The sequence below is a fragment of the Danio rerio genome, chromosome 2 (genome assembly GCF_049306965.1).
Source record: "Danio rerio strain Tuebingen ecotype United States chromosome 2, GRCz12tu, whole genome shotgun sequence".
NCBI lineage: Eukaryota > Metazoa > Chordata > Actinopteri > Cypriniformes > Danionidae > Danio > Danio rerio.
Window position 1 is genome coordinate 9002514 of NC_133177.1, and position 18841 is coordinate 9021354.

At 39.3% G+C, this 18841-nt stretch overlaps 2 protein-coding genes across 10 annotated transcripts in view; one reads left to right on the forward strand and one right to left on the reverse strand.

Moving 5' to 3' along the window:
- fubp1 (far upstream element (FUSE) binding protein 1) overlaps positions 1 to 3585 on the forward strand; it is a 13816-nt gene extending 10231 nt beyond the window's left edge. For 7 of the 8 annotated variants that reach the window (XM_068223635.1, XM_068223636.1, XM_009297500.4 and 4 more), the window contains 2 exons: positions 235 to 392; positions 673 to 3581. In XM_068223635.1, the coding sequence (XP_068079736.1) occupies positions 235 to 392; positions 673 to 681 (167 nt within the window). In that variant the 3' untranslated portion in view covers positions 682 to 3581. Of the gene's footprint in view, positions 1 to 234; positions 393 to 672 lie in introns of all 8 variants that reach the window. The other variant, NM_213144.2, reaches the window with a different exon arrangement.
- miga1 (mitoguardin 1) overlaps positions 3584 to 18841 on the reverse strand; it is a 25630-nt gene continuing 10372 nt past the window's right edge. The window contains exons 7-16 of one of the 2 annotated variants that reach the window (XM_005163281.5): positions 17888 to 18008; positions 14510 to 14610; positions 12484 to 12602; positions 12307 to 12379; positions 10203 to 10289; positions 10034 to 10132; positions 9796 to 9930; positions 9663 to 9716; positions 6603 to 6719; positions 3584 to 4350 (exon numbers count right to left, since the gene is read on the reverse strand). In XM_005163281.5, coding sequence (XP_005163338.1) covers positions 4132 to 4350; positions 6603 to 6719; positions 9663 to 9716; positions 9796 to 9930; positions 10034 to 10132; positions 10203 to 10289; positions 12307 to 12379; positions 12484 to 12602; positions 14510 to 14610; positions 17888 to 18008 — 1125 coding nt within the window. In that variant the 3' untranslated portion in view covers positions 3584 to 4131. 2 annotated transcript variants of the gene reach the window in all.

Here is an 18841-nt window from a genome sequence, read left to right on the forward strand (position 1 = left end):
GAAACGGCCATAAAAGCGTACCGTACTACTCAGTGGAAACGGCCATTACATTCAGTAATATTCCTTACATGAGGTAATGGTAATAATTTACTCCCGTGGATTCCATATTATAGTAACCTAAGTGTCTCAACTGGGAAAATGCTATGCCATGAGTGTTAAGCGCCACTAGCTGGAATTTTTTATTTTGAAAAGCTTGACCTTCTGTCATTAATGGTTATGATTCTCTCTTCTAAGGTCAAGCTGCTCCTCAAGCAGCTGCAGCAGCAACGGCAACACAGCCCGGAGGTCAGCCGGATTACAGTGCAGCGTGGGCCGAGTATTACCGCCAACAGGCCGCCTACTATGGTCAAGGAGCCCCTCAGGCAATGGGTGGTGCACCCCAGGCTCAGCAGGTACACTCGCAATTAAATGCCTTTTGAGCTGTTTACTTGAGATGTGTGCATGTTTTTGTTTCTACCACACCATTCCCAACACCCCCCTCCCCCCACCCTTCTTTCCTCCTAACGTTTACTTCCACAGGTTCAGCAGGTTTCCAGACGAGTCGTCAGTGCAACACTTAACCAAACACTTTTCTCCTCAAACAGGCTATTTTTTTTTTTCTTTTGAAGGGTGTTGCATAAATGTTTCTGTTCTTAACATGTTGTGTATTTCTTATGTATTTCTTCTGCACAGGGCCAGTAATGTGAAGTGGACATAAAGTAAATGCTACATTGTCAGAAAAAAACCTTTGTTAAATGTTTGGATGCAGACGCCATGATGAAGATCTTTATTTGATTGGTTTGAGTGTTTAAGATAGATCGCAGACCGGCTCCGAAGTCAAGTATAAATATATATATATTTTTCCCTTTTGTTTTGCCACTCTTGTAAATGAACGGTTTGTTTTTAGTCAGGTTAATATTTGGTCATTCCAGCTCCTGTATCTTCTGTATCTCATGTAGATTTGAGACTAAAGTCATTTCCATGTAAATCATCTCAGTTTTAATATGATATGCCTGTTGTGTTTTGCAATAAAACAATGAAACCTCCTGTGTTGGTAAGTGGGGTGCAAAGGTGGGGCATGTTTTGTGAACTTAACTTTGTTTTGGGACGGGGTGGGAGCAAATTTCCAAAAACGACAAATGTGTCTCTCGTTTTGTTTTTTTCTCTTCTTTGACCTGTCTATACAAGCCTTTTTGATTTTAGTTCAATTCCTGGTCTTTAAATGTCACAAGAGATCATTGACTGTTTGACAAATGGACAGCTCTGTTTTTATACTGCATTCTTGTTGTTTTTACTGGTCATTGATGTGGATGAGGTGTAGGCAGGTTATCTAAGGCAAAGTGGCTTGATGTTGGCAAGGTATGCGACTCATGCAATAACTCAGTGCTGTAGTGTTGCTCATTTTTGTACTGCATTTCACCTGGTTTGTTGAGGTTAATGAGAGCCATTTCCTTCCTCACAGGCAAGATTAGGAAGGCGGTAAGCAAGTGTGCGTCTTTACATAAACTGTTCTTTTAATATTGTTATTGCAATCATGCTGCAAGCATTTTAGTTTTTCAGAGTTTGCTGCTTTTTTTACAGTGCAGGTCAAATGTTCTGATCAAGTTATGCTTTGCGAAATTACTTGTCCCCATCTTATATATATTTTAAATGTCTAAATTCAACCATTTGTGTATATATTGACTATAAATATTGCTCAATCGTTTTGATACCATTAAAACACGAAAAGCTCAAATGCGAACATGGACTACTTGTTTTGTCTGCTAGCATATAGGTTTTTGGGAGACTCTGGCCTTCCACACCAGTGAAATGAGCTCTCCACTGTAAGTACAAAATGTACATGACTCTGCGGCTGTCAATGCTTTGTCTTTGACCGATTGAAACGCATTGTATTTTTTTAATATTCTCTAAATGTTGCCCTTTTTTGGGTAAGTATGTCAGGGCTGTAATTGATTTGACATGCATTTAAGATAATGACCTGACCCTTTTCCACATTGGACTGTTTCTTTTTGCCATTGTGATATGTACATATTGAGTCGTTGCCATGTTGACACTGCTTTAGTCATTTAGGAGTTCTCTTCTCAAACTGTATCACTGTGTTCAGGCCAGAACAGCTATAGCAACTTTATCCCATTGACTAGACATGTCAATTGTCATTTTTTTCTGCTTTGCCAAGTGTTTTATACTGCAAAGGCTATAAAGACCCATTGTCTCAAATGTCAATTCGCATTATTGTCTAATTTCTAAATTTGTGCCTGACCTGTTTTTCTGATTGAGGTCATCGATTTGATGCACGTTTTTCTTTGATTTGACTTTATTAGTGAGCAGTGCAATGTCTAACTTTGCAGTGCCATCCCTGACCTTGCACCTTAGGTTCTGCAGCAATAACGCACAGGTAAGAGTATCCTAAAAAGTCAAAGCGATTGAACCTGTGATCTCTAGTCTAATGCTTTTCATATTTGAAACTGAGGTCAATATGTGCTGCATAAACGATGTCTCTCGTAGTAAATAGATTGCCGTACGCAACAAATGTTGGAGTTTAGGTCTGCTGGAAATGTTTTTTGTCCATTTTGAATTGCATGGCATTGACCTGTAGCTCATAAAACAATGTTTTTATCTTAATTCTATTAATACCTTTAACTAGGATTGCTGTTTTTTTTTTCCTCTCTAAATGAACCCATGTTAATTTAATATGATTGCTCATTTGATAACTTGCCGGTAAGTGTTTAGTGTGGTCCTGTTCTAATGTTATACAAAATGCATGCAGATGCAAACTGATTCAGCGTTAGCCCTATGAATGCTCTCAATTATAACTGACGTATACTGTATGTATGCTCATGTTTCACTGGTTTGCAAGCTATATTGATGCCCCTCTCTAGTGCTAACATTTGTCCCACATTGCTGCCTTCATTCTCGCTCACAGTGTTGAAGATGCCGCAGGCGTAGTTCGTAGAATCAGGTCCTGAGCTAGTTTGTCCGTATGGAGGATTCCTTTGAGTCTGTCCCTCCACTGAATGTAGACTGTTCGAGGGCTCCAATTATAAGGTAAAAATATATATATTATGAGGACTGTCATTGCAAAGTCAATGTTTCTGTTAGTTTAGGGTGATGCCGGTTAGTTTTGATTTTAGAAACATGCCATACATTTCTGTTTTATTGGCTGTCAGTGCTATGAAATGTTCTTTGAGTACATGCTTTGCCTTTTGTTGATAAGTGTAGGGATTTAATGTGCATCAATGCTGTACAGATGGACCAGGAACGTTTTTTTTTTTTCTTTGAGTAGACATTTGCCAGATCTTTCTAATTTTCTCTTTTGGTTTGACGGTTAAAGAATATTTTTAAAGCTAGTCTGTCCATTGCTGCATATCGTTTGTATGCATGCTAGATGTGCTTTCCTTTTTGAGCAAATTGTTCACAACAGAATTCGTGGGGGTCTTAAAACGAAGAGAAAATCGGAGAAATTTGGAGCATGCCTTTTGAGGTAAAAACAAAAAATCAAACAAAAACAATGAACTGTTAAAGCTGTTGAATGTACCTTTTTTCTGAGAATTGTTGGTCTAAATTGACTGTTGCCATTGTCATTAATAAAATTGTAATCATTACGAATGGCTTAAGTTTTTATTGTCCACATCGTGTTGCTTTAAACGATACATTTTTTGTACTGGCGTAACAGGTGAGTTATGAACAAGTGTCATCTCCAAAAGCTTATTACAGAACACAATTTTTAAAATGCCTGTTGCATGGCCTTAGCTTTACATGACTTGAATATCTAAACAATTCATGGGCAGTGTTGAAATATTAATTTCCATAACCCCTAACCCCCTACCTTTTTTGGGAGACTAAGTTTCTTCATCCCTTTTCAAACACATTAAAATACTCTCCAATATGGTTACAACTTTTAGGTTTCAAAACATGGAGAACCCTAAAAGATTAGACCATTCATTGTGCAAATCATTCCTCAAGTCAAAACAGAAACTTGGATAAAAGAACACTGAAAGGCATATTAAATAGACATCTGTCCTTTCTTAACCACTTAATTTTGAACATACAAACAGTACATGGCACTAATAGTGACTCTTGGAAGACGAGTCGTGATGAGGACTAGATTCAGCAGCTGTAGGCAGTGAGTGAATGACTGACAGACGTATGTAGTCACTGAACTTGTGCTTCCAGCAAAGCACTGTGTACCAGATGCACCGAGGTGTCACTACAGCCGTTCAGGTGATGGATCACATCTGTTGCCAGATAGGCCATAAGCAGATCAGATCGTCTGTGAAGCAGGTGTAGGATGTCTTCAGCCAGTGTCTCCAGACTAAAATAACGTACTTTGTCGAGGTCAAAGATGTCCTTAAGGAAGAACAACACCTGCTCCTGTAGGGCAAAAGTCTGAATCAATGTAGTTTACAGCTAACAATGAAGAGTAAACCCTGGCAGTCTAAAAATGACTACCAGACCCCTGATCATTAGTACTAAAAATCTGAGATTGAAATAAGATTTCAGAATTGATTATTGACAGGTAACAGCTGTGAACCTCCAGGGCCAGATCTGAAAAAAATGTAGCCAGTATTCCAAATTCTTGTCCTGGAGTTCCCCAAACACAGCAAACTTTTAGGTCACCCGAAAATTAAGGTTAATTACTTTCCCTCATGTTCAAATTCCAAGACCTTAAAAAGCTTTCTAATGTTACATAGATGGTTAAGAGACCATCAAAGTCCAGAAAAAGAACCAAAAATATTCCATGTGACAGTGGCTCAAATGTAATCATATAATGCTCCAACAAAAATTTGCAAAAATATATGTAAACGTTTTGTTTCCCAATTTTTATTTATTTTTGTCCATGTTCACTGCGGAGAGTTAGCAGTGCAACACGTGAGCATCATATCTGTACACTACACCTGACAAAAGTCTTGTCACCTTGTCACATGGAATATTTTTGGGTTCTTTTCTGGACTTTGAACTAGAGATCTTCACAGCAGGCACAGAGGGATTCGGGTCTATATTTTAAAAGGTCAGTCAGGACTGTAAGTAATACCAGAGACGATCGGGCTCAGAGAACACCCCATCCACCAGTGATCAATCAAATGCCCTTAGCAATTTGTTTTGAAACTTGCAACTTGTAAAATTAGCATGGGGATGTAAACAGGAAATGAGGTGGTTAAAACATGTGCATTACCTCAGCCACACAAAAAAAAAATTTTAATTTTCAAGTGGTTAGATAAGAGATCTAGTATGTAATACTAAGGAATCAGTCATTGCCTTGGTGTAATGTCAACATTGATATGGATGATAATCAGATATTTCTGTTTTTGGGACTTCTTTTTCCCTTTAATAAGTGAAGCTTCACAAACTAATTTCGAGAGGAGCAGGTGATATGAACGACTACAGCTGATCCTTATTGCTAATCATTAGCTAGCCTATCTGATCATTCTAAAACTACTAGAAATATCCTCCCTAAACTTCATTTCCATCTTTGTTTTTGGAACCCCTCCCCCTCCTTCCCCTCTCCCTCCTCCTCCTCAATTGAGCCAGTCGGCATGGAGTTTGTGTGTTCGCGAGGGTTTTCCCCGGGTTCTCCGGTTTCCTCCCACAATCTAAAAACATGCACATAAGCGAATTATAATAACAGTCACAAGCACTTAAGGTATACATACTGAATCAGTCAGAACCACCATATTAGCCATGTATAGCAAGTATAGAACTGGGGGCTCTCAAGAAATACATAATCTCGTATTCTTCCTAATGCTCATTGATTAGACGGTCTTGCGTCTGGTTTGGTCTGATACAGAACATTTATTGTCTCCTTAGAAAGACCTTTACTTTAAACATCTCTGGACCGTTGCCATCTATGAAGCATGAATAAGCTCTCAGACTTCATCAAAAGTATCTCAATTTGTGTTCCTTCAAAAGTTCACTCTTAGCTGATTAATTGTAGCGTGTTTGGCATGCTGTCCTGGGAGAGAGCCCTGAGCTCAGAATATTCTCGAGCTTGAGGCTCCCTCCCGTTTGAAGGGAGTATGAGCTCAGGTAGGTCTCGAGAACTCCCCTGCTTGTGATTGTGTTAGGAATAGCTGAGATTTAGTTGGCTAAGAGTTTGTCCTAAGATGCTAGTTTGGATTAGTCGATTTACTTATGTATGTCTTTGGACGGTGGGAGGAAACCAGGAAAAAACGGTGACTGGCTCGATAAGGGCTCAAACCAGTGGTGTTCTTGCTGTAAGGGAACAGTGCTTACCACCAGGCTGCTGTGCCACCCTAACAGGAGAGGAGTAGGGGAGATTCTTCCAAGACTAAGATGACTAAAGTACAAAACTCTGGTTATTTATAGCGGGGTCAGTATTCATCTGATTGACGCAATATGCGGGACCAACCGTGATCAATCATAAGCATGTGAGCCTCTTGAAAGTAGATTATAAATTAACTGTGCAAACATAAACTAAGGTCTCGGGATTGGAACAACATGAGGGTGAGTAATTAATAACAGAATTTTTATTTTAAGGTGAAGTTTTTCTTTTTAACTTTAAATCTAAAGTGATGTTGTCCACAAATACGTTCATGCACAGTCCAAAAATCAGGCAGTTAATATTTGTTGAACTTACTTAGAGGTTACACCAAATTATGCCTTACCTTGAAGAAGCAGCAGAAATCTTGCAGAGTACATTTAGGGCCTAGAAACCCCCAGGCCAAGACAGGACTTATGTGCTCACACACTGCATAGAAATGTGCAATAAAGCCATCTTGGACCTGTGCACACAAATCAAATATTACTATACAGAGTGGAGATGAAAATTACAGAACACATTTTCAAAATGTCACTTAGTAATATTTGTATTTATCCTAAAATTAAATGTGCAGATCTGTAAGCATATTTCATGAGTAACTCATTCTGAAGCACAGTATAAAAAAATTCAACTGAAAAACAACACTGATCCAAATTAGAGAACTCTTCCAGATACCTCTGTTACCCCTCATTTATACGGGGCATCAGCGTTGGCGCTTCCCTTTAACTTTCAATGGAGTGATTTGCTGTACCGAATTGTGGATCTGTCGAATCATATTGGGTCTATTTCAACCTTAAGTGTCAACCCAGATATCAGCCAATCAGATTTCTTTATGAAATACAAGTATTGTCACTAGCCAATCATGTTTGTGCAACACCAGAGAACAGCGATATATCAAAATGGAGGAAAAGCGTATTATAATGGTAATCACCCAGTGCTTTGATTAATTTCTGTACACCTTAAACACTAATTGACCATTTTCACAAGATGGTTATGGCACGTTTAACACTTATCAGCATCAAAAATCTTTAAAAGTTTTAAATATTTAGATAAAAAAGCATGTACATTTATAAAGTTTACTTTGTATTATATCATCTGATGTTTGTAATGCAGAATCATGAGGGGGCCAGACAGTAAATGTGACGTTCTCTCTTCTGGCTGCTATCTCAAATTTAGTCCTTTTTCTTGATAACGCCATTGAGTTTATGGTACTCTCCAATTCACTGTGTTCTAAGTTTACACAACTGCTGTTGAGAATCCTGGACATGTGAAATGGGTCCATCCTGTGCTTTTATGTTGTGGTCCAAGCTTGATGTGATTGGCTGTTGTCCTTCAAGCGTTAACGCCAACGCCCTGTGTGAATTACTGATGTTAATCTAGCATCTGGTGGTAATGGAATTATCTGACAAACCCTATTTATCTCTCAGTCTTAGGATAGGTCAGGCTAATCTCAATGGTATATCAGTGCAATGCTGCAACTGGAACTGCTTGCCATTTCAGAGCTGAACAGGATAAAAGGATTGCTGAGAAGCAAGTTGAAGAAGGGTATAAACAGAGGTCTGAGCCAACATCAACTCTAAACCCAATCTCGCAAAAACCTTGTGTTTTATTAATGTTTACTACACCTACTCAACCCTAAACCAAACCTCACAGTAACCTGTTGTGTTTTGTCTACTACACCATCTCTAAACCAAACCTCACAGTAACCTGTTGTGTTTTGTCTACTACACCAACCCTAAACCCAACCTCACAGTAACCTGTTGTGTTTTGTCTACTACACCTACACCATCTCTAAACCCAACCTCACAGTAACCTGTTGTGTTTTGTCTACTACACCATCACTAAACCAAACCTCACAGTAACCTGTTGTGTTTTGTCTACTACACCATCTCTGTTGTGTTTTGTCTACTACACCTACACCATCTCTAAACCCAACCTCACAGTAACCTGTTGTGTTTTTTCTACTACACCTACACCATCTCTAAACCAAACGTCACAGTGACCTGTTGTGTTTTGTCTACTACACCTAGACTAATCCTATACCCAATCTCACAGTAACCTATTTTATTATTGTCTACTACACCTACACCAACCCTAAACCCAATCTCACAGTAACCTGTTGTGTTTTATTAATGTCTACTACACCTACACCAACCCTAAACCCAATCTCACAGTAACCTGTTGTGTTTTATTTATGTCTACTACACCTACACCAACCTTAAATCCAATTGCACAGTAACCTGTTGTGTTTTATTAAAGATCCATTACACCAACACCAACCCCTAAACCCAAACCCAACCTCGTAAAAACCTCTTGTGTTTTATTGACGTCTACTACACCTACAACAACCCAAAATCCAATCCCACAGTAACCTTTTATTATTATCTACTACCCCTACACCAACCCTAAACCCAATGTCACAGTAACCTGTGTTTTGCCTCTACTGTATCTTACACCAACCCCTAAACTCAAACCCAACCTCGTAAAAACCTCTTGTGTTGTATTGACGTCTACTACCCCTACACCAACCCCAGTCACAGTAACCTGTTGTGTTTTGTCTCTACTGCATCTTACCAACTCTAAACCCAACCTCAAAGTAACCTGTATTGTTTTGTTTATTGCACCTAAACCCAACCTCACAGTAACCTGTTTTGTCTACTACACCTACCCTAAACCCAATCTCACAGTAACCTGTTGTGTATTGTCTACACTACCTATACCAAACCCAACTTTGCAGTAACCTGTTGTGTTTTGTCTACTTCACCTACACCAACCATTTAACCCAATCTCACAGTAACCTGTTGTGTTTTGTCTATACTACCTATACCAAACCCAACCTTGCAGTAACCTGCTGTGTTTTAATAATGTCTACTACACCTACCACAACCCAAAATCCAACCTCACAGTAACCTGTTGTGTTTTATTAACATCTACACCTACCAAAACCCAACCTCACAGTAACTTGTTGTGTTTTACTAATATCTACAACACCTACACCAACCCTGAATCCAGCCTACTTGTGGCATAAGTCCCTCCCACTTCGAGGTCACCCAAACTACTTGCAGTGTAATCCCTCCCACTTGGAGGTCTGTGGGCTGCAGAAATACCTACTTGGCATGTAGTGTGGATAGAGAACTGTTCCAACAATCATTGGTGTTCTCTAATTTTGATCAGTGTGTTTTCCAGCACACAAACATATTTAGTTTGAAGTGTCTTTCTTATTTAGTATAACAATGTTTTGCTAGAATGGTGCGGCTAAAATTCCTTTAAAATAAGTCTTAATTATTTCCGACAAAAAAATGTACAACTTGTTTTAGTGTATATACAATTGTTCAAGTTTGATCATTTGAAACGATTAAACTATTCCAGTTTGTACAAGTCAAGATCTGTGCATTTCCAACAGTACCTTTATATGCTGTCTCTTCTGCTTCAGAACAGACCAACAACTTGATGCAACTGCCTACATAAGAGAAACAAAGCCTTGCTGATAAATGGTCAATTTAAATGATATTTAAATGCTAGAGATCCTGCACACACACCGTCTCTTTGAAGGAGTTGCTGAGCCAGCGATTGTTGACCACAGTTTGGATCGATAAAGGTGGATTCTCTAGATCCTCGAATGAGTCCATAAGGATGAAGTCAAGAACAACATCATAGAAGTTCATATGTTTAACCTAAAGATAAAAAGATTACACTTTAAACAACATAATTAGGTGGTTACATTTAGATTTCAGGGAGTGATTTAAATTATTTCATATCTATAATGAGATCTCTTACCCCTCTTGAGGAAAGCTCATTTTCTGTGTTCTCCCAGTGGTCGGTATGCTCCAAAAAGGAGATCATTTCTTCGAACACCTCTTCGAATCTCTTTGGACTCTGCAAAACACAAGCAGCCATTGGGGAATGTTCAAATGTGACCATTAGGGAAGAAAGAAATGAGACTTACCTTTCTAGCTCTAGCAATTATTGCAGACAATATCCTCTTCCCTGTGTCAGCCAGAAATGCTCTAGTTGCCCTTTCACACAAGATGACCTGAATTAAAATACAAAGTACACTTTAAAAGTATATCTGCAAATCTTACCAACCAGCACCACAGGTATGCACGTTAAAGGAACAAGCTAATTTTACAACTTCCCTACATGTAAACAGTCAAGTTTTACCATTTTTGAATCCATTCAGGGTCTGAAGGAAGCACTTTTAGCTTAGCTAAACTTTTAGTTACCCAAACTTTTTCCTATAAAGGGTCAAAAAACCAAAGTTGATTGAAGGCTGTGAGCTGAATACACACCAAACCGTATTACATTAAATTTGCCAAGGGGAATTTACTCATTTATTAAGTAATATTTAAAAACTAGTAAACTTGAAATCATTTACATTTAAATTAAATGCAGCTCAGCAAAAAATAAAAAATAATAATAATAATCAAAAAAAGATTACGTTAAATTTAAAATCCAAATCGACGATTTCTGTCAAAGGTCTTCCCTGCTGAAAAATCCAGCTTAAACCAACCTAGGTTGGTTGGCTGGTTTTAGCTGGTTGACCAGTCTGGTTTTAGAGGGGTTTTGGCCATTTCCAGGCTGGCTTCCAGCCTGGTCTTAGCTGGTCAGGCTGGAAAATGACCAGCTAAAACCAGCTTGACCAGCCTAGTTTAAGCTGGACATAGCTGGTTTTGGCTAGGCTCCCAGCCTGGCTAGGCTGGCCAAGCTGGTTTTAGCTGGTCATCTCCCAGTCTGACCAGCTAAGATCAGCCTGGAAATGGCCAAAACCCCTCTAAAACCAGTCTGGTCAACCAGCCAACCAGCCTAGGCTGGTTTAAGCTAGATTGTTCAGTAGGGTTTGCCCCAACCACCAACATTCTCCCTCTCTTTTCAGATGGGATGGCGTGCCAAATAAAAACAAAATACCATGGGCCAACCTTGGACATCTATAGATTAGACAATAAGCATCTCGATCAAAAAAAAAAGTTTTCTAATTCCAGTTTTTCAACAAGCAACTTACACGTTAAGACAATGCAAAGATCGAATGAGTTGAAAAATCAAAAATTTTGTGGACATTTGCGGTGTGTTAACCAATCAGGAGTTTGCTCTAGTAGGGTTGTGATTATGACTTAGCGCCTGTTGTGGGTATCCTGAAGGGTAATCCTTTGGCCAAAAGTTCATTAAACTAGGACTGGCTTAGTCAGAAGTACCACTGAAAGTGGATGTTTTTTTCCCCTCGAAAATGAATGAAAGTGTCCCTTTTTTGTCCCGCTCTTGAGTTCGAGATCGTCGACCACAAACCCCCACCCCCTTTCAGTTAGCGAATCCCCCCCCCCCCCCAACTTCTGTTTATGATTGTCAACAACCGCCCAGCCCCCCGCTCTGCAGTTCACGACCGTCCCTTCAAAACCACCCCCCCCACCCCCTCTCTTTAGTTCGAGATCGTCAATCAAAAAAACCACCCACCCCCGGGGCATCACTGAGTACATGCACCTCCAAACTTGAAAGGTCTCTGCACGGCTTTGGCCTTCGCCAATTACGTTAACGAAGCTCCACGATCAATTCTGTGTGCAGAGAAACGTCAAAAACAATCTTGTTTGCCTTTGTCCCCTGAGTCAGTTTAAGATGTGTTAACTACAGGTCATATTGCCTGTATTAAATGTGCCCCCTGACCTGATGCAGTAGAGAAGATACAGGTAAACAAAGTCATGTTTACAGTTCTTTTTCGCCACATAAAAATGTTCATGGAGCTTCGCATGATTAGAGTTGGACAACTGAAATCCCTCGGAAAGTTTTGACGTTGTTTTTGGTCCTTTTTCAGGAGTTTTTTCTGAATGTCTCAATGCTGTCTAATGAAGGACGGGAGAGCTCATTGGATTTCATCTAAATTAACTTACATTGTGCTCCAAAGATGAATGAAGCACTTTGAAATGATATGAGGGTGAGTAATTAATGACATATTTTAAATTTTGGTTTAATGAACACTTAAATAAACCCAGCTTTCAAATGTTAAGTTTTTTTATCAAAACAGTTGCCTAGTAACATTATAAACAGGCCAAAGAATATTTTACCTGACATGCCTGCCGTACACAGTGCAGCTTCGCCAGGAAATCGGCGTCTCCAAGACATTCAAGCATTTCTGTTCTGATTTTAAAAGAAAGGCTATTACAATGAGAGCACCCAGCAGTTACTTGGCTATTCATCTGCACACTGATTAATATACCTCATCGTTGAGCTACTGAACTCACCGTAGCACTCGACAGGAGATCTTCCCCTCTTCAGCCATCTGCAGGGCATCCTCATAGAAGGGGTGAGGACACAGTGACCCCAGCGCATGACCACTCCTCATCTCTCTGTGCTCAGATAACTGGAACAGATGGCAAAATTGAAAAGATTTTATATCTGATATACAGTGGTCCCTTGTTTATCGCGGGAGTTATGTTCCAAAGATAACCTGCAATAGGTGAAATATGTTTTATGCAAAGGCTGCCCTTCCTGCTGCAACCAAGTATTGGAAAAAATATAAAGTCTCAAAGACAATCAACAGTTAAGCAGCACTGAGTAGTATAATCAGGAGGTGCAATTGAACCCGCAGTAGCACTTTAACATAACAGCATTTTCTCACAGAAAGAGCAAATATTGAATTCACTATCTGTGTGCGACTCACAGAAATGGACAAATCAAAAGCAGTTTCAGTAGTGAAGTTCACCTTATTTTCATTATCCAAAATTGTTTCAGATCTATGTATATTCAGATCGGTTCAGATTCCTTTTTTAAAAAGCGACAATGACTTTCAATCACGATTTTTAGATTATTAACAATAACAGAAATTAGAGATGTAACGGTATCAGAATTTCACGGTACGATAATACCTCGGTATGAATGGCACGGTACGGTATTTTTTTAATTATTTACAGGAAAAACAAAACTAATGAAAAGACTCGAAAAAAGTGCCAAAAGTGTTTATTTACCTTAGCACTGAACATATCAATGACATACAAATTAGCCATCTATCTGTAAGTTTCGAAACAGGAACTTCAATTTTTGAAGTTCAATCGTTGTCCTGTGGCTGCTGTCGCATCATCCAAGTGGATGCTGCACACTGGTGGTGGTGTGGAGAGACCGCCCTCATGATTATGAATCGCTTTGGGTGTATGACCATACACAATAAATGCACTATATAGACACACATTACAAGGTGATTAAACGTTTAAGGCCGTTCTCACACTATGTACAGTTGCCTCAAACCGGGCCAAAGCACGCTTGTCCCCCCTCCCGTCTCCCCCAACAGCCCACACTCACACTACAATCCGGCCTGGGCGCGCTTACGTCATCGATGCTGCGCTGTTCACTTCATTGAGCGCTCTCGCTCAGCACAGTGGAGATTTCTCAAGTTATATCGTTTCAGTCGTTTGTTATGCAGTGACATGCAGTCAAATATTTTGCCAAACAGTCCTTAGGGATGCGGTGACACGCAGTCAGATATTTCGCTGAACAGATCCACCACTTTTGGCGCTCATAAACAATCCTAAAGCCCTCGTGCTGCAGGAATGAGGAGGTTTGTTGAAGGTGCACAGCTGTCGTGCAGTGAGGGGTTTGCGTCTTTAATAAACTACGGCAGTTTGCGTTCTTTGAACAGTAAAATTGCTTAATAAATCTATATGAAACAGTCCCTTAAAAGTCACGTCTCGCTTTCAGTTTCGGGCTTTGGTGCGGTACGCTCGTATGTGAGTGCAAAACGCGCGCAAAGCCCAAGTGAACCGCGCTCACCTCTTTCAACCAGAACCGTGCTTGAGCCCGATTCAGCGAACTCACACTTCTCAAATGATCCGGGAAACGGGCCTGGGCGCGGTACAGATGGCATAGTGTGAGTACACCCTAAAAAGCAAGTGATTGGTCCATATTTTAAATTTCTGTCTAGAGGAACATGTTTTGATCTTCAATTGGTCTCACGCAGTCATGTAATGTGATTTCGCAGGTCAGAGTTTATCAAGCTTGAATTTTGCGATAGCGAACTGCGAAACTTGTCACACACGCTTGCGTTTTAGGTCACATTCACGTGCATATGAATGAAAGTCTATTGGGAGAAAAGTGCAGTGTGATCACGGCTTAAGTAGGATCTGAAGGAGCGCTTAGGAATTAAAGACATGTGCATTTGATCAAGGTTGCAGCTGAACTCTGCAGGAAGGTAGATCTCCAGGAACAGGATTGGGCACCCCTGATGTACCGTGTCCTGTTAGGGAGGTTAGACTGGCACAAAGACATCCCTCTCACCTCTGCAGCAGACACGAAGGAATCTGTCGAGGCGATGCTGATTGAATCTCTGAGACAGGTGTCCTCCAATTCCTCCCGCACGGAAAGATCCATGTGCTTGTCTGCCAGAAGAACTAAGGGAAGATTAGACTTAGTGAACTTTTTCTTACATGGCTGAGAAAACTGGTCCGATTCCAAAACTGCAGAGAGCATTAAAAACAAAGTCACGTGGCAAAATTCAATGGCATTAAAGGAGAAACGTGTAGGTTAAGCCTGTCTACAGGTTGGCACAGGATGCTTTGAATGGTGGGGAGGTTGTTGAAGGTACAGTACCGTAAACACTTCTCATGAAAACACTTTGGATTGAGGCCAGCTTCTTTTTTTAGACTGAGAACACGAGATGAGCCTCAGTAATATGCAGTACTCAAGCCATCAAAACAAAGCAGGATGTGCACACTTTTACATCTAATGATAGGTTCTTTTTTGATAGAGAACTAATAAGTTACTTAATTGTGTCATGTGACACGATAATCAGTGTTCAAATAACTCCAGACTCACTTGTATTTTATCACGATTGATTAAGGCAACTTTGGCAAAGCTTGTAGGTTCACATGTACTGTTTTTAATAATATAAACATGTCAAGAAAGACTTTAAGTTTTTTCACTTATTTTGTGTCTTGAAATAATTATTGCCAAAAGAACTGTACATGCAGGTGGTTGTTTTTGCAGAATAAAGTCCAACGCTTATCTGAGATATGTTGTATAAGATTAAAGGGCTTTATTCTGGTAATACAACCACCTAGAAGTACTTTTTTACCGCTTATTACAAGGCTACTTGCCTCAAAATGTAAAAATTAGACTCAAAACATTGTTTTGAGCCATAATATTTAATTCTTTATTTAAAGCCAAAGCTGACAGAAAGGAAAGTGGTTAAATGGAGCATACACTAATCTCCACATTATTAGTCACTTAGATTAGTGGTCATCAACCACTAGGCCGCATTTCATTTATAATCTAAATCTGAACAAGCTTTTATTTTAAAAAATCTTTTAAGTCTCGTAATCTCTCGCTTACATTTCCGTCACTTGAGCACCCAAATTTAATCCACAAGCAGCGAAATGAGTGAGAAACAGACATCTTTGGAAAGTTTCTTTGCTAAAGGGAAAAGGCCCAGTGAAAGAACTGCGAACTGCCAAGGAATAGATCCGCAACCCATTTGTCAACCAATCAGGTGAATCCACCGTGTCCAGGCCCGGATTGGCCAATTGGGAGGACCGGGAGAGTTCCTGGTGGGCCGGTCTGTTTTTTTGGCCGCGAGGGCTGGTGTTTCTAGCTGCTTGCACTCTCAGCAATCACACTTTTTTTTCATTTATTTATTTATTTGAAAATAGCCTCACTCTTTTTATTCATTATTTTGCCGCAGCTCCGCTCTTTTTATTTATTGTCTCGCAGCCCCAATAGCAAAATGCAGCCTGCAGGGGAATGATGATATAACTATCATTCCGGCCACTCAAGTATATCAATGCCAATGTGGTCCAGTGGTCAGCACGTTGCATTACGACGTTGTCGATCCGTGTTCGATCCTCACCTGAGTAATTTTTTTTTCTTTTCATTTTATATTGTTAAGACATATAAAGCTGTAAGGGTTGTTGAACATATGAAGTTTTAAGAAACAGTTTTCTTGAAAAAGAGGTCATACTGTAATTAGAAACTGAATTAGAAATGACGTTATTTTAATATAGTAAGTCGTGAACTGAGGTGGGCCGGTCTAATGCTTGAAACTCCAGGGCTGAAAAGGAGTCCTATTCCGGCCCTGACCAAGTCCGTGCAAGAAGGTCAACTACCGACGATTGCAAATGCCTTTTAGTGGCCATTTCCATATCGCATCTTTTCTGGAGTTCACGTTATTTCCAATGGAGGTGCGCGACTTGCGTGCTCAAGAGGTGTTAACATGGTCCTGCCTTCTAGATGCACACACCTGAATGAATGCCAGGAGTGCACTGCAAGTCTCAAGACAAGAACTGACCATATATAATATACACGTTTCAATAGACTTAATTATCTCAGACAAACACAGAACACCCAAACACTGAAGTGCTTTGTAATTTCCTCCATAAATAAGACTTGCATCAGAGTGTCAGCAATGCTTTGTCAGCTTGTCATCCTCTGAGAAAATGGTTGATGGTTGCCCGGGTCATATAAAGTTTGGGGACCACTGACTTAGATGGCGTCAACTGCAGAGGGTTGTATATAAGATTGAAAGCCTTTATTCTGCTAAAACAAATTAACTAATGTACTTTATCATGCTCTTTACGTGGCTTTTTACCACAAAACAAAAATACAAAAAAAAATACCCTAACCTACATATTAGTAAGTCAGAAGATGGCGCCAAACAGTCAAAAACAGCGGCAAGAAAGACAAGCTTACATATAGACAAAGTCCCTTTAAGGCAAGTCATTTCACTTGGCAGCCATCCTTGAAACACCTCTTGAGCAGTTTGCTCAGACATTCTGTTTGAATGGGAAAAACATCAAATTCTCCAAGCTTATGATAACTTTACATATTTGGAATCACCAATAAAATGAAACAACAACTGTCTCTTCAGTTTTGTTTTAAACATTCGAATAAAAAAAAAAAGAAAAGGGCATTTTCTGGTTGCCCAAGCTAATGCGCACTTGAAAGGAACGAGATCACAACACCAACCTCATTCACGGCAGTTCTACACATGATCATCCTCTGAATAATGACTGTCAGATTGCGCTGCTCTCTAGAAATGACAGTGACTATTTGTTTAAAAGTTTGTGGGCGTTTAAGTAGTTGCTGTCATGTGATGTGCGTTGACAGGACGGAGTGAACCTCGCGTTCATTTTATACAGATTACAAAATCAAAAAAACTTTTGTTTTCATATGCACTTGGTTCATTCAAAAGTAGAGATTTCAAGCTTTAATTGAATATTTTTCTAATGTCTGTGAAGCAAGTATTCGTTGAGATTCCAGTGTGTTTGTTGACCACCAAACTGTCCTAAAAAGAACCTGTCTGATCCAAGCTTCTCCCCTGGACAAAGTCAGCCTATAGTGACTGCTGATTGGCTCCTGTACTAGTAGGCTGGATTTCATTCCCCATATTGACCGTTACACTTTTCACCATTTAAAAACTATAAGAGTGACATTCTGTAAATTCTATAATCTTTGATATAGATCTGAACATTTTTACTAACGGTCAAGATGCTTTGAAAGTGCCCGGATGAACCTGTGTTATTCAACGGTTGTCACCTTGAAATAACATACCATGGAATTTCACCACTGACCAATTACAATAAAGTATTCCAGTCAGCCATGTAATAAGAATCAATAAAAACTAATTTATAGAGCCCATAAGACTATATGTTTGTCTCTCACCATTAGTAGGATGTGTAGTAGGGTCTGTCACTCCCAGCGATCCTTCAAACTCCTCCTGGAGGCGATAGGCTCTTTGTAGCAGAGACTCCAGCTTTTGGATGAAATCTGCACTGATAATGTCCTAATAGACAATAAAAATAACCACAAGCATATTCCTTTTAATGAACATTAGCATTTTTAGCTTGACCAGACACAGACCAGCATTAATAATTGACATTATTAGTGTTACCTATTAAAATAGTTTATTAATCTAAATGCAAAAATATGGGAAAATAGTGTAGAAAAATAAATTAATACATCAGTACATCATTAAATAAATTATATTTTAAATGATCACCATAATCATGGTCACACTGCCTTGTAGCAGCAACAGTTGTAATGTTTGCTTTACATTATCATGCTTGTAGTTATTTACCTTCAGCGACTAAAGAAGCAGTCATTGTACACATTCACAGAAAACAAATTGCTACTGAAAATATTTTATTACAGCTACTGTAGCAGTATATATATATATATATATATATATATATATATATATATATATATATATGTAAAGTGGATTAAAAACTAATAAAGATGTTAAAAAGAGACCAAAAAAACCCAACAAAAACCTTAAACTTTAAATAAAATTCTAATTATACTGGAATAACACTTCTGAAGACTAAAATAGCTGCTGAATAACACCAAAGTCCTTCTAAGGCAAGTAATTTCACTTGGCGGCCATCTTTGAAATGCCTCTTGGGCAGTATACTCGAACATTCTGTTTCAATGGGAAAACATCAAATTCTCCAAAACTGCTTGCCAAGCTTACGATTAAACTTAATTTTGATAATCACCAATTACGCTATACATCAACTGCCTCTTTACTTTCATTTCTAAACGTTCGAATCGCACAAAACCTGTAGAAACTCATATCTGGTCAAAGCCCCTCCCCCAGAGAATCGTCAGTCTATA